General features: G+C 53.2%; 1 protein-coding gene across 1 annotated transcript in view; it reads left to right on the top strand.

Moving 5' to 3' along the window:
• Window positions 1-14,041, top strand: part of crip2 (cysteine-rich protein 2) — a 33,184-nt gene that overhangs the window by 12,814 nt on the left and 6,329 nt on the right. Inside the window, exons 2-5 of the mRNA XM_069917294.1 lie at window positions 5,963-6,057; window positions 7,628-7,685; window positions 7,876-8,019; window positions 13,628-13,696. Of these exons, the coding sequence (XP_069773395.1) occupies window positions 5,963-6,057; window positions 7,628-7,685; window positions 7,876-8,019; window positions 13,628-13,696 (366 nt within the window). The remainder of the gene's footprint in view (window positions 1-5,962; window positions 6,058-7,627; window positions 7,686-7,875; window positions 8,020-13,627; window positions 13,697-14,041) is intronic.

Raw genomic sequence — 14,041 nt, 5'->3', positions numbered from 1 at the left:
GGGGATCATGTTGAGGGCAGGTTGGAGGAGAGCTGAGGGAGGGAGGTGTAAGATTGAGGCTGGGGTGGAGGGGAGGATTGAGGGGAAGTCAGCTGAGGGGGTCAGAGCTGAGGGGGGGGGTTGGGGGTGAGTCTGACCTGAGGGGGTGGGGGGAGGTCTGGGCTAAGGGGGAGTTGAGGGGAGGTCTTACCTGAGGGGGGGGGGGAAATCAGGGGGGAGGTCTGAGCTGAGGGGGAGGGCTGTGCTAATGAAGGGCTTGGATTGCAGAGAGCTGGTCTAGCAGGTTAGTAGTGTTGCCAGCAGAGTCCTGGGGTCGATCCTGACCACGGGCGATGTGCGGATGGAGTTTGCTCGACTTCCCTGTGATACCGTAGTTTGCCCGGGTACTCTGGTTTCTGGTCCTCCCTTTCCCTGCACAGACTGGGTGTGGTGTCCCCTACTCACTGCAGGGGGTTAGACAACTGCTTCAGGCCAGTTGTTCTGTGCACCTGGTGAACACAAGGCCACATTATTCATTTATTGAGGCTTGAAAGGGCTGCCTGTGGTTTATAAGTAATGCTGTTACTTCAGCACTGCTAAATTTTTTAATGGTTCCCAGGCCCAAGCAAGTTCAAAAATACTGGCAAATAAATTCAAAGCAAATCCAAGCATTTTTTTTATAAACTCATTAAAAACAAGAGGAGAACTTGGGGAAGGGGTAGCACCTGTTTGGGTGCAGAAAGGTCACTCTGTGTAGGCAGTAACCTCTTAGACAATGTCTGTATGGTTTCCCCAGAGGCTCTGGTTTCTTCCCACCATTCAAAAATTGTTGGGTGTAAATTGGACGGCACGAAATGGCCTGTTCCTGTGCTGTACGTCTAAATGTAAATTTAATCTTCTCGCACGGTCTTTCCAGGAGAGTGGAGTCATGTCTGTGCTGCAGCTCAGGTGGAGTGTAGGAAATGTTAGATGGACACAAGTTGTGTCTTGTGAGGAAAGGTTGAATGAGCTGGGAGTGACGCACCTGATAGAGTATAAGGTTACGGAGGCATTGATAGAGTGGGTAGCCAGCACCTTTTTCCCAAGGGCAGCAATGACCAATACCAGAGGGCCCCTGTTTCAGGTGAGTGGAGGAAATATTAAGGAAGACGTCAAAGTTGTTTTCTTTATATGTAGGGATTAGTGAGTGCCAGGCATGCATTACTGGGTGTGTGGTGGATGTGGAGGGTAGTTCAATAGGGATGTGTAAACTACTCTTGGACAAGGAAAATGGAGGGTGATGGGTGTGAGGGAGGGAAGGGTTAGATTGGTGTGGAGTAGGTTTGTATAGTGGGGTGAAGGGCCTGTACTGTGCTGTAATGTTCTATGTTCTAAATGTGTTTTTTATTTTAAATTAGGAATTTGGTATCTTTGAAAGTGGATATATTACTGGGCTTCAATGAAGTGTATCCCAGGGCGAGCAGGAAACTACAGAGGTTCTGACAGCAGGACTGGTGCCGTGGGGTTGGACAATTGCTACCTTTGTTTTAGGGAGGGAGGAAGACCGGTGAAAATACCCCATGTTGGGCCACTGCTTGTACTCTGTTACCTGTGCCCACTTCACCGACAGGGACACAGAGTGATTAGCAGAAGGCACAGATTTATTCAGGGAAGGAGGGATCTAGTAAAGTGACTTGCCCTCCTTGCTACCTCATCAGTGTTTGATGTACTCTGCATTGGCACAAAGCCCTGAATGACTCGAAGAAGGGCAAGGGTGTAGGATCCAAAGGGAAGTGGTGAATTAGACCCTAAATGTGTAAAGAGTGATGGGCGACAGGTGTTCACAGACTCCGTACCCAGTCTAGGGAATGCACATTGCAGGGGTAATGTTGAAGGAGTTCATGGACTTGTAGAGAGCTGTGGTGTGACAGGAGGAGGGAATCTTTGTAGACTCACCAATGTGATGGGTTCAGAAGAGAAATGGTGGTGGTGGGGGGGGTTGTTGGGGGCTGCGCAGGAACAGCGTGAGCTTAGACTGAACATCCACACATCCTCAAAGGGAAGCCTACCAGTCAACAAGGTGGTGAACCAGGCAGTGAAGCACTTTCCTCTTTTAGCCAAGACATCTAATGCAGGGCAGCAAGGTTAGACCAGAATGGTAATCGACACAGGACAGGCCACAGCTTGAGTCTTATGTACAGTTCTGGTCAGCACGTCACAGGAAAGATGGAGAGGGTGCAGCGGAGAGTTGTCAGGACTGGAACATTTGGGTTAAACAAGAAAGTCTTCCTATGCTGGGAAAGGTGCTGCAGAAACCAGGACGTGCTGCATCTATAGGAAGCAAAGGGTAACCTTTTTCGGGCCTTAGCCCTGCGTCAGGTGTAAGCAAAACAGCCCAAATGATGGGAATGGAAGGGGCAGGGGAAGGAACACAGGCTAACTGAGGGATACAGATTGGAGGGAAGGAGAGCTGAGAGGTGATGGATGAGAAGATAGCTCTCTGATGGAAGGGAAGGGGTTGGGGAGCTGGAGGAAAGGAGACCAAGGGATAAGGGGTGGGGGTTTAATGGAAATTGGAGAAATCGATGTTGGTGCCCAGACTGAATACAAGGTGCCGTTCCTCCGATTTGCGGGTGGCCTCTGTTTGGCAGACGTTGGTGCGGAGTGGTGTGCAGAATTGAAATGGTTGGCCACTGGGAAGACTGGAACATTCCAGCTCTAAGAGAGGTTGGATAGTCTAGGGGGAGGGGTCTTCGTAGGGAAGGCTGAGAGGAGAACTGATGTAGTGCTGACAATAAAAGAGTCTGTTTTCCCCCTGCCAGGGGCTCAGAAATCGGGCTGGGTGCTGCAGGAACAGGTGGAAGGATGTGAAGGGGCCCATTGCAGCCCTTTCAAGCTTCTCCTTCTCTCTCCTCACTAAGATGATGAGCCCATGCCCCTCGAGCATTGTTCCAGGAACATAGATTGGGGCAGTGAGCTCCAAATTTCCACAGGCATTTCCTGCTATTATTTCCGAGTTGAGACTGAACTTCCCTCTGCGCCGTTTGTCTGCTGCTGGTTTAGACGGTGAGAAATTACATCCTGGCACCAAGGCTTAGTTTCTAAATTAAGGCTGGTGTAACTTGCTGAGGCTGGCAGGTGTCCAACCCTCACACCCTGTGTCACAACTTCACAGCCTCTTCCCGTCTCCTCTCTCAAGAAAGAAATTTAGAACCAGGTCCCAAATCCTGCATGCTATTCCTGGTGGACCCTGATGCCTGTCCTTGCCCCTCTTATCCCACTGAACAGGTTTCCAGAGTCTGAGCTTTAGGACGTGGCTCTGGATGCCAGTTCAGGGAGTCACTGTGCTGAGTGTCCTGGCCCCTACCCTGCTCAGACCATGGCCATCCTTGGGGGCTGTAAAGGTGTGTGGAATTGCAGGATGTATCCTGGTCTGCGCCTTCAAGAGACAGGAAATATACTCTCCATCCCTGGCTATTGTACACAGAACGTGCCAGTCTCTCCCCGCATTTTGTACCAACATATCCCAACCGCTGGATCAGGCAGATGACTAGATGTGAGCCTGTTGCTGCGTCACCCGTGGGGTGAGAACTGAGCGGCGTGAAGTGTGCATGCTGAGGATTTGCAGGAAAAGGGATGACCAGCAGGAGCAAGAACACAGGTTGGCACCTGCCATACCTGCCAGTAGCTCTGGCCTAGTAAGCAGAGGAGGTCAATTAGCCCCTCAGGTTCATTTAAGGTTCCTTTTATTGTCACGCAATAAGACATAAAAATGTAATATACATGGAATACTTCAACTTTTATCTACCATAAGGCAAACCGAATCACCCTGCACATTGCTTGGCACCCCTAACGATAGGAGAGAGTGAAGCAAGGAAGAGAAACCGAGTATCTCTGGATTTTCCTCCAACATTCTGTAGCCGCATCACTGGCAACTGAGCTCAAGATATAAACCTCCGATACAACCAGGAATCCTTCAGCTCCCCAAGCCCTGCATGTCCTTGGCATCCTTCTCAAATCCAAGTTCTGATACCTGGTCCCCATGAGCCAGTCACCAGCAATCTGTGGGTCCTTTGACCACTGAGCCCCTTGCAAGTCTGCTGCTGTGATCACCTCCCTGTAGGGTTGTCTCCCATGCTCCTCCTTCTCAGCGGGGATGCTCTCCCCATTTTTGGTGCCCTGCGTCAACCACGTCCAGTTGGTGTCTAAACCCTTCTGCGTCAATTGTGTATTTACAATTGCTGCCAGTTCTGGAACTGGGCATGAGCTCAGGGAAACTACCCAGTAGATCCATTGGGAGTTCCCAAGTTCAAATCCTAGCAAGGGAACTGTGGAATTTATGTTCTAAATTTAGATTTTTTTTAAATTTAAATTTAAACCTACAGCACAGTAACAGCTCATTTTAGCCCACAAGTTCATGTGGCCCAATTACATCCATTTAACCCCCAGAATGTTTTGAATGGTGGGAGGAAACCAGAGCCCCCGGGAAAACCCAAGCAGACATGAGGAGAATGTACAAACTTCTTATAGACAGCACAGGTTTCGAATACTGATTGTTGGCACTGTAAAATTGTCGCGCTAACTGCTACACCAACCATACCACCCTGTCAATGGGCAGAAATTTCTCTTGGGAACTGTCAGCGGATTGCTGTCAAACCCATCCAACTCCCTCACTTACTCAACACCTCAAAGGCATTTGGATAGATTTATGGATCGGAAGGGTTCAGAAGGATATGGACCAAATGCAGGCAAATTGACTAGCCCAGTGTGCCAGCTTGGTTGGGCCAAAGGGTCTGCTGTGATTGTGTGATTCTGGCATTCAGGAGAGGAAATCTATCCTTCTCTGTTCTGGTATCTATGTGACTCCAGACCCACCCTGGCCAGTGGATTCCAAGGTAGTGGGGCCTTTCGAAAGGCCAATGAGTGTCGGCTTTGTCATTGACACCCACCAACTCAAAAGTAGGGATGGGGTTTGGGAGGGGAAGCAAACCCAGCCCCTTTCAGAGACCTTCCAAGAGTGGCCTTCACCGTGCAGTCCCTCAGCCCTGTGGGAACACACGTGGAACGTAACTCATCAACACGGCAGCGTGGTGGAATGGATTCCCAAGGATGATGAAACTGGAGAGGTTGGTCACCTGGGACACTTCTTGGACTGCAAGGGGCTGTCAAGTGACCTCTTATTACCTCACAGGAGATGTAGATGAGGAGAATAATCTCAGTCCCCAAGGTAGGGGAGTCTAAATCTCATCTACAGACCATTCCTCACGATGAACATTAACCACTGCTGGAAGGTCATCAACTCATCCTTGGTCTGCTGGAAGACTTGGTTATGGGGCATCCATAAATGTTGCTGACAGAGTGGAGGGCAATACACTGAGGAATGTACTAAGCAGTCACTGTGAAGGCTCTGAGGAAGGACCACAGTCTAAAGCTGTTCTTGCCACTGAGGGACCTCCTGTGTATCAGCCTCTCACACGTTTGTATTGATTAAAGAGTAAACTGAGTGGTGTCGGCTTATCCAGTGCACAGGACCAGACACCTGTGGGGTTGGGTCACAACTGAAACTCTAGCCCGCAGCTGGAACCTGGCCGGCTGTGTTGGGGGTGGGCCGCAGCTGGAACCCGGCCGGCTGTATTGGGGGTGGGCCACAGCTGGAACCCGGCCGGCTGTGTTGGGGGTGGGCCGCAGCTGGAACCCGCCCGGCTGTGTTGGGGGTGGGCCGCAGCTGGAACCCGGCCGGCTGTGTTGGGGGTGGGCCGCAGCTGGAACCCAGCCGGCTGTGTTGGGGGTGGGCCGCAGCTGGAACCCGGCCGGCTGTGTTGTGGGTGGGCCACAGCTGGAACCCGGCCGGCTGTGTTGGGGGTGGGCCGCAGCTGGCTGGGCTTGTGCGTCTGTTTGACAGCACAATAGACATGGAGACAGGTCCTGATTGTGTTTGTCGATGTATTTTGAAGATGGTTTATTTTTGAATCAATGCCTGTGAGTGCCACTTCTCTTGTTGCAGCTGAGAAGGTAACGTCGCTGGGCAGGGACTGGCACAAATTCTGTCTTAAGTGTGAGCGCTGCAACAAGATTCTGACCCCCGGCAGCCATGCGGCGGTGAGTACCCCACCACACTGGGCCCCAAAACCACCTTATGGGGCGGGGACAAGGGGAGGTGGGACAACACCCCCACACATCTGCCACCCCTGTTCAGACTCCCACTCAACATGATCTCCCAAGGCATGAGGCCATTCCACATCACCTGTGCTAGACTTCAACAACCTTTTGGAGATAGGCTTCTAGTCCGGGGGAGGGCTGGTCCAGTCCATTCCACCACATTCTCTTGCATCTGTTACGAGCCCGAAGGACCCCAAACCCCAGCAGCAATAGATGTTCACCACGACAAATGGTTACTTAAACAAAAATTGTTTTTAATTATTTTTAAACATGAAAACAGAATCAAACTTTAACTTATCTCTATTAACAACTAACCCAACTTAGCCCCCTTCTAATTCTAAACGCACGTGTACATTGTGTGTGTAAATTTAATAAAAGTTCTTTGGTTCACAGTTCAATTTCACTTCTCATTCTTCCAAGTTCACTGGTTGCAGGCAATTCTTATACTGGGCACAGAATTTGACATATATAAAGTTCACCAGGCTTTGGTGCTCGAAAGGTAAAAGTTTACTGCTCAGGAAGGTTCTCGTATGGTTTGCAGAGAGAGATTTGTTGTTCCAGGATTTCCACAACTGAGATACCACCATTAGTCACCTCAATGTCTTGCTGATGAAACTTGCCCCATCAAGATTCTCCAGATGATAACCTCTTTTTTTCAGGCTACCACAGAGTTCCTTTCTGTTCCACTTATTCCAAGAGAAACATCAGACAGATAGCACTTCCAGCCATCTGCTGCTCTGGAGCTTTTCTTCAGTTCCAACAAGCTTCCTGGCTGACACTGTTCAGCTGCTTTCAGTGTCATATACACTAGCTGAGAGAGCTTGTTTGTTTGTTTCATCTCTCTCCCTCTCTCCCTCTCTCCCTCTCTCCCTCTCTCTCTGACTGCTAGAAACCCCATGTGACTCTCTCACTTGCCACAAAATCCCCACCTTCTTCAGCAAATCACAGGAGTTATCCTTCTTGGTCAACCTGTTGCCTTTAGATAAAGAAAACCCAGCAGTGACCTTTCTGTGAGCACTAAAGATTCTTGCAAACAACCAGAGTGTCTCCATTCCAAAACAATGGCCTATCATTTTATGACGTCATTTCAATTAGCACCTACTTGTGTAATGTGCATAGCATTCTCCATAGTTTCTGTAAAGTCACTAAATATGAATTCTTCAGTATTTCAAATAAGATTTGTTTTAAACTGTGTATGTGTGTAATCTACTCTAATTTTACCATTTATCTCCCAAATATATATCAACATTACACATCCCATCAACTTGCCCCAGAATCCTCTGCTTGGGTTTGGGATGGGTGGGGCCAGTATATAGAGGGTAGGGCCACTGTGAGGGGGTGATAGGGGAGGTTTTGAAAGGAGTTTCATTGAGAGGGCTGGTGGTGAGAGGAGTGATGGGGCATTCAGAGGGGAAGTGGTATGCCATGGTAGGGGAGGGCGGATTAGCCAGTGGTGGGTGGGAAAGGGTGGCCAGTGGTGTAAGCAGCTCACACAATGTCCTTCCTGCAGCACGACGATAAGCCCTACTGCCACAAGCCGTGCTACGCCACCTTGTTTGGACCAAAGGGTGAGTGTGAGTTCTCCCCTGCATTCCCCCTCCCACACTCCCCTGCTCCCCCTCCCACGCTAAAGGGTACTATCCCTCTTGCTCCTCCCTTGGTGATGCTCCCAGCTCCCCTGCAAAGATGCTGTGCCCCTGGGGTGGCCACCACCATGCTGGCACCTATCCCCACCCACAGCTCTGCCTCCTGTTGCAGGTGTGAACATCGGAGGCTTTGGCTCCTATATCTACGACCAGCCCCCGACGGCCTCCAGCTCGCAGCCAGTCCCGGCTCCTGAAGATTCTTCCGTCAGGGCTCCCGCCCCCAGAGCTTCAGCCCCCTCCCGGGGCATCAGCAAAGGTAAGTGACCCTGTCGCCTACCCCTCCTCTCCTCTGGCTTGGGAAGGGAATGGCAAGCACTGTCTCTGGGAGAGGAAGCCCAAGCTCAGTCTGGATATATCTCTTTCAGTCCCCATATAAGGGCAGCACTGTGATATAACTCTGACTGTGAAACCCCTCGCCCCCGGCCCCGCTGCGGACCAACGCCCCCTCGCCCCCGGCCCCGCTGCGGACCAACACCCCTCGCCCCCGGCCCCGCTGCGGACCAACGCCCCCTCGCCCCCGGCCCCGCGGCGGACCAACGCCCCCTCGCCCCCGGCCCCGCGGCGGACCAACGCCCCCTCGCCCCCGGCCCCGCGGCGGACCAACGCCCCCTCGCCCCCGGCCCCGCGGCGGACCAACGCCCCCTCGCCCCCGGCCCCGCGGCGGACCAACGCCCCCTCGCCCCCGGCCCCGCGGCGGACCAACGCCCCCGCGCCCCCGGCCCCGCGGCGGACCAACGCCCCCGCGCCCCCGGCCCCGCGGCGGACCAGCGCCCCCCCGCCCCGCGGCGGACCAGCGCCCCCCCCGCCCCCGGCCCCGCGGCGGACCCACGCCCCCCCGCCCCCGGCCCCGCGGCGGACCCACCCCCCCCCCGCCCCCGGCCCCGCGGCGGACCCACGCCCCCCCCGCCCCCGGCCCCGCGGCGGACCCACGCCCCCCCCGCCCCCGGCCCCGCGGCGGACCCACGCCCCCCCCGCCCCCGGCCCCGCGGCGGACCCACGCCCCCCCCGCCCCCGGCCCCGCGGCGGACCCACGCCCCCCCCGGCCCCGCGGCGGACCCACGCCCCCCCCGCCCCCGGCCCAGCCGCGGACCCACGCCCCCCCCGCCCCCGGCCCCGCCGCGGACCCACGCCCCCCCCCGCCCCCGGCCCCGCGGCGGACCCACGCCCCCCCCGCCCCCGGCCCCGCGGCGGACCCACGCCCCCCCCGCCCCCGGCCCCGCGGCGGACCCACGCCCCCCCCGCCCCCGGCCCCGCGGCGGACCCACGCCCCCCCCGCCCCCGGCCCCGCGGCGGACCCACGCCCCCCCCGCCCCCGGCCCCGCGGCGGACCCACGCCCCCCCCGCCCCCGGCCCCGCGGCGGACCCCCGGCCCCCCCGCCCCCGGCCCCGCGGCGGACCCCCGGCCCCCGCGGCGGACCCACGCCCCCCCGCCCCCCCCGCGGCCATCCCGCGCCCCCCCGGCCCCGGCCCCGCGGCCATCCCGCGCCCCCCCGGCCCCGGCCCCGCGGCGGACCCGCGCCCCCCCGGCCCCGGCCCCGGGACCCCCGCCCCCCCGGCCCCGGGACCCCCGCCCCCCCGGCCCCGGGACCCCCGCCCCCCCGGCCCCGGGACCCCCGCCCCCCCGGCCCCGGCCCCGCGGCGGACCCCCGGCCCCGGCCCCGCGGCGGACCCCCGGCCCCGGCCCCCCCCCCCCCCCCCCCCCCCCCCATGCATGCTCTGCCCTCTTCCCTAGATCTACCAGCAGGAGAGCCCTCACTTCATTGTCCCATTTCCACAGAACTGCCTCCTACATCTTGCCTGCAGCATGACACCTTGCATTGTGGCTGTTGCCTCTCGGCTCCAGAGATCTTGTCCGACCCCGACCTCAGGCACTTCTGAGTGGAGTTTGCACACACTTTTTGTGACTGCCTGAGTTTGTCCAGGTGCTCCAGTTTCCTGCCTTGGCAGTTTAATTTTTTGGCATGAATGGCTCCTCCTTGTGCAAGGGAGTGGCAGGAGAATCAGGACAAATGGGTTAAATGGGTTTTGTAGGTTGGCACAGACTTGGTGGGCTGATGGGCTTTTGTCTGTGCTGTGACTCTCCACTACTGCAATGACCTCCACTTGAAGAGTCTTAATCGGTCTGCATTCTTATCCTGCCTACTTCATGCACAATGGTTGGAGAAGGAGAGAGGCCATTTTGCCTGTCAAGCCAGTCTCTCTCCCCTACCCCTCCTGAAATATCAATCTGCTGTCAGGAATGGAGCAGTGTTAGTTTGGTTACCCAAAGCTGGGCAGGTTGAACAGTCCATTCTTAATTTTTTTTAGACAGCACGGTAACAGGCCATTCTGGCCTATGAGTCCACGCTGCCCGATTTACACCCCATTAACCGACACCCCCACCATACACCAGTGTATGGAAATATGGAAGGGAAGACCATGGGAATGCCCTGAAATCTTCCTGCCCTTTTTCCCATTCCTGCAGCGATGGGTAGCCCCCACCCTCTCAGACAGACTTTACCTGCCTCATCCCGGCCTTAACTTTTCTTTGACAGTGGAGCAGGTTTGACACCATATAACCATTTACAGTGCGGAAACAGGCTATGTTGTCTCTTCGAGTCCACACCACTTCACTTGAATAACTCCACTAGCTCAACCCTCCCGCTCTCTGCCCATAACCCTCCAACCCCCTCACCTCCATGTACACATCCAACCTTCTCTTAAACGACAGAAGGGACTCTACCGCAACTATCTCTTCTGGAAGATCATTCCATTCTGCCACCACTCGCTGAGTGAAAAAGCATCCTCTAATATTTCTCCTAAAGTTTTTCCCCCTTACCCTTAACTCATGCCCTCTTGTTCCAACTTCCCCAGCCCTCAGGGGAAAGAATCTGTTTATGTCTAGTCTATCTATTCCTTTCATAATTTTAAATACCTCTATCAAGTCCCCTTTCAGCCATCTACGTCCCAGTCTCCTTAATCTCTCCCTGTAATCCAGATGCTGTAAGACAGGCAACATCCTTGTAAATCTTCTCTGCACCCTCTCCACCTTATCTATATCCTTTCTATAATTTGGAGACCAGAACTGAAGAAATACTCCAAACCAGGCCTCACCAATGCCTTAAACAGCCACAGCATCACTTTCCAGCTCCTATACTCTATGATTTATGAAGGCCAGCATACCATATGCCTTCTTAACCACCCTGTCTAAATGGGAATCCACCTTCAATGAACTCTGTATCATAACCCCCCCCCCCCATCCCCAGGTCCCTCTGTTCCTCTGCGTACCTCAGTGCCCTCCCCTTAACTGTATATGTCCTATTCTGGTTATTTTTAACCGAAATGTAACATCTCGCACTTGTCTACGTTGAATTCCATCTACCATCTTTCAGCCCACTCTTCCAAACAAACCAAATCCTTCTGTAATCCAAGAAAATCTTCCTCGCTATCCACCCCTACCCCTATTTTTGTATCATCCGCATATTTGTTTACCCAGTTAACAACACCCTCCTCTAAATCATTAATATAAATGATAAACAGCAGGGACCCAGCACCGATCCTTGAGGCACCCCGCTTGTCACAGGCTTCCAACCTGGCACACAGTTGTCCACCAAGACTCTGCTGTCTACCTTCCAGCCATCTCTGAACCCATGTCACAATCTCTCTCTTAATTCCTAGTGACTGAACCTTCCTTATTAACCTTCAATGCGGATCCTTATCAAAAGCCTTACTAAAATCCAAAAAGATCACATCAACTGCTCTACCTTCATCCACTTTTTTTAATCACCTCCTCAAAAAAACTCAGTAAGATTTGTCAAACATGACTTTCCCTTTACAAACCCATGTTGGGTGCCCCTAATCAATCCCTGCCTATCCAGATATGTGTATATACTATCTCAAAGAATACCCTTCATAACCTTCCCCAACACCGAAGTCAAGCTTACAGGGCTATAATTACTTGGACGACACCTCATGCCTTTTTTAAACAATGGAACTACATTCACAACCCTCCAATCCTGCAGCACCACACCCTCCTCCAGTGATCTTTGAAAAATCACTGTCAGTGCCCCCACTATTTGCTCCCTGACCTCCCTTAAAGTCCTGGGAAAAATCCCATCAGGACCAGGAGACATCCACCTTTAGTGACCCTAGAAGCTCCAAAACTCTCACTTTACTAATCCCTATCTTCTCCATAACTAAGCCCATTGCCTCACTTATCTCATAGCCCAATGTCCCTTTCCCTCGTGAATACAGACAAGAAAAAATTGTTCAATATCTCTCCCATCTCATACAGTTCCTTACATAGTTCACCGGTCCCACCATCCAGTGGACCTACTCTATCCTTAACCCTCCTTTTACTGTTCACATATCTGTAAAAACCCTTAGGATTTACTTACTAATTTTCCCCTGCAACCGCTGCAACCGTGTCTGCCTGTCCCGCATCGGACTTGTCAGCCACATTCGAGCCTGCAGCTGATGTGGACATTTACCCCCTCCATAAATCTTCGTCCGCGAAGCCAAGCCAAAGAAAGATTAGCTATGGACTCCTCACCTTTTTGCCTTTCTAATTTCCCTCTTAAGGTTATTCCTGCAATCTAAGTAATGACCATACATCTCCTCAATCCCTTTTTTTACATTTTGTATAGGCCTCCCTCTTGTCCCGAACCAACTTCTTAATTTTTCCAGAAAACCATGCTCCCTCGAACCTTTGGTCTTCCCTTTCAGCCTGAGTGGAATTTAAAGATCCTGAACTCTCAAAATCTCACCCCTAAATGCCCTCCAAATTTCTTCTGCATCCTTTCTGGCAAAAAGATCACCCCACACAACTCTCTGCAAAACCCTTCTCATTTCTCCAAATCTGGCCTTCCCCCACTCGAAGACCTTCAACCTCAAACCCGACCTATCCCTTTCCATCATTAAGCTAAAGCTAATGGACCCATGATCACTGGATCCGAAGTTCTCTCCAACGCTCACCTCCGTCACCTGCCCCATTTCATTCCCAAACAGATCTAACACTGCTCCCCCTCTAGTGGGCGTCTCAACATATTGCTGCAAAAAGCAATCCTGAGCACATTGCATAAATACGAAGCCATCCTGCCCTCTTACTGACTGCGTTTCCCAATCTATGTTTGGGAAATTGAAATCCCCAACCAACGTCTCGCTAATGGCCACAACATCATAATGCCACGTGCCAATCCACACCTTTAGCTCATCCAACTTCCTTACTACGCTCCTCGCATTAAAATAAATACATCTCAGGGATCTCCTACATCCTACCTTCTGCCTATCCTCCTCTCTACCATTCTCACAATTATCACTACAACATCTTTTTATTACTTCCTGCTGTTCCACCCTCAAATTATTTAAACTTGCCTCTTTCCTTAGACTACAAACCCTCTCTGCTGTCCTGCCTAACTTGAAACCCTGTCCCCAAACATACTAGTTTAAACCACTCTTTCCCCCTGCCCCCCACCCAGACAGCCCTAGCAAATGTCCCCACCAGGATACTGGTCCCTCTGGGATTTAGATGTAACCCATCATTACAGTATAGGTCCCATCTCCCCCAAAAAAGATCCAGTGGCCCAAAAACTTGAAACCCTGTCTCTTACTCCACCCCTTTAGCCAGTGTTTAACCTCCACCTGATTCTATTTCTGCCCTCATTCTGCAGGACTACTTCCTCCTTCTTTCCAACATCATTGGTACCAATATGTACCACAACCTCAGGCTCTTTACCCTCCCCTTTTAGGATGTTCTGAACGTACATAGTCACATCCTGGACCCTAACACTTTCTTCTTCAGGGGTGAGAGGTCTGCGTGTTACTGGGGTACCAGGTGGCTTATTCAGCGATGATGAGACTAACCAGCCTCCTCTCACCTCCCCCAGCCTCAAGTACGACCACGTTTGCCGGGGAGCCCAATGTGTGCCCAAGGTGTGAGAAGAAGGTCTACTTTGGTGAGTTTGTTGCGTGGGTGAGGGGAATCCCTCGGCTGCAAGGGTGATCTCCCTCGCTGTCAGGCTATGACGTTAGCTAGACAGTGGAGGGCTCTGCCCCCGGTGGGGGGTGGGGGGAGAAAACAGCTGAGTCAGAGAATATGTTACGCCTGACAAGTTCACGATCTTGCCCCCTTCAATCAGGCAGGAGAGAAACTGGAGGGACTGGGCATGTCAGGCAGCGTCCGTGAGAAACGGTCAGTCAACAATTTGGATAGGGACCTTTTATCGAGACTGAAATAGGAAGGGGATTTACCAAGAATAAAAGGAGGGGGATGCAAGGGAGGGGCCGTGAGATGGTTGGGT

The sequence above is a fragment of the Narcine bancroftii genome, chromosome 2, assembly GCF_036971445.1.
Source record: "Narcine bancroftii isolate sNarBan1 chromosome 2, sNarBan1.hap1, whole genome shotgun sequence".
NCBI lineage: Eukaryota > Metazoa > Chordata > Chondrichthyes > Torpediniformes > Narcinidae > Narcine > Narcine bancroftii.
Note: the sequence above shows the minus strand (reverse complement) of the source record. Positions and strands in the feature narration are given on the sequence as shown.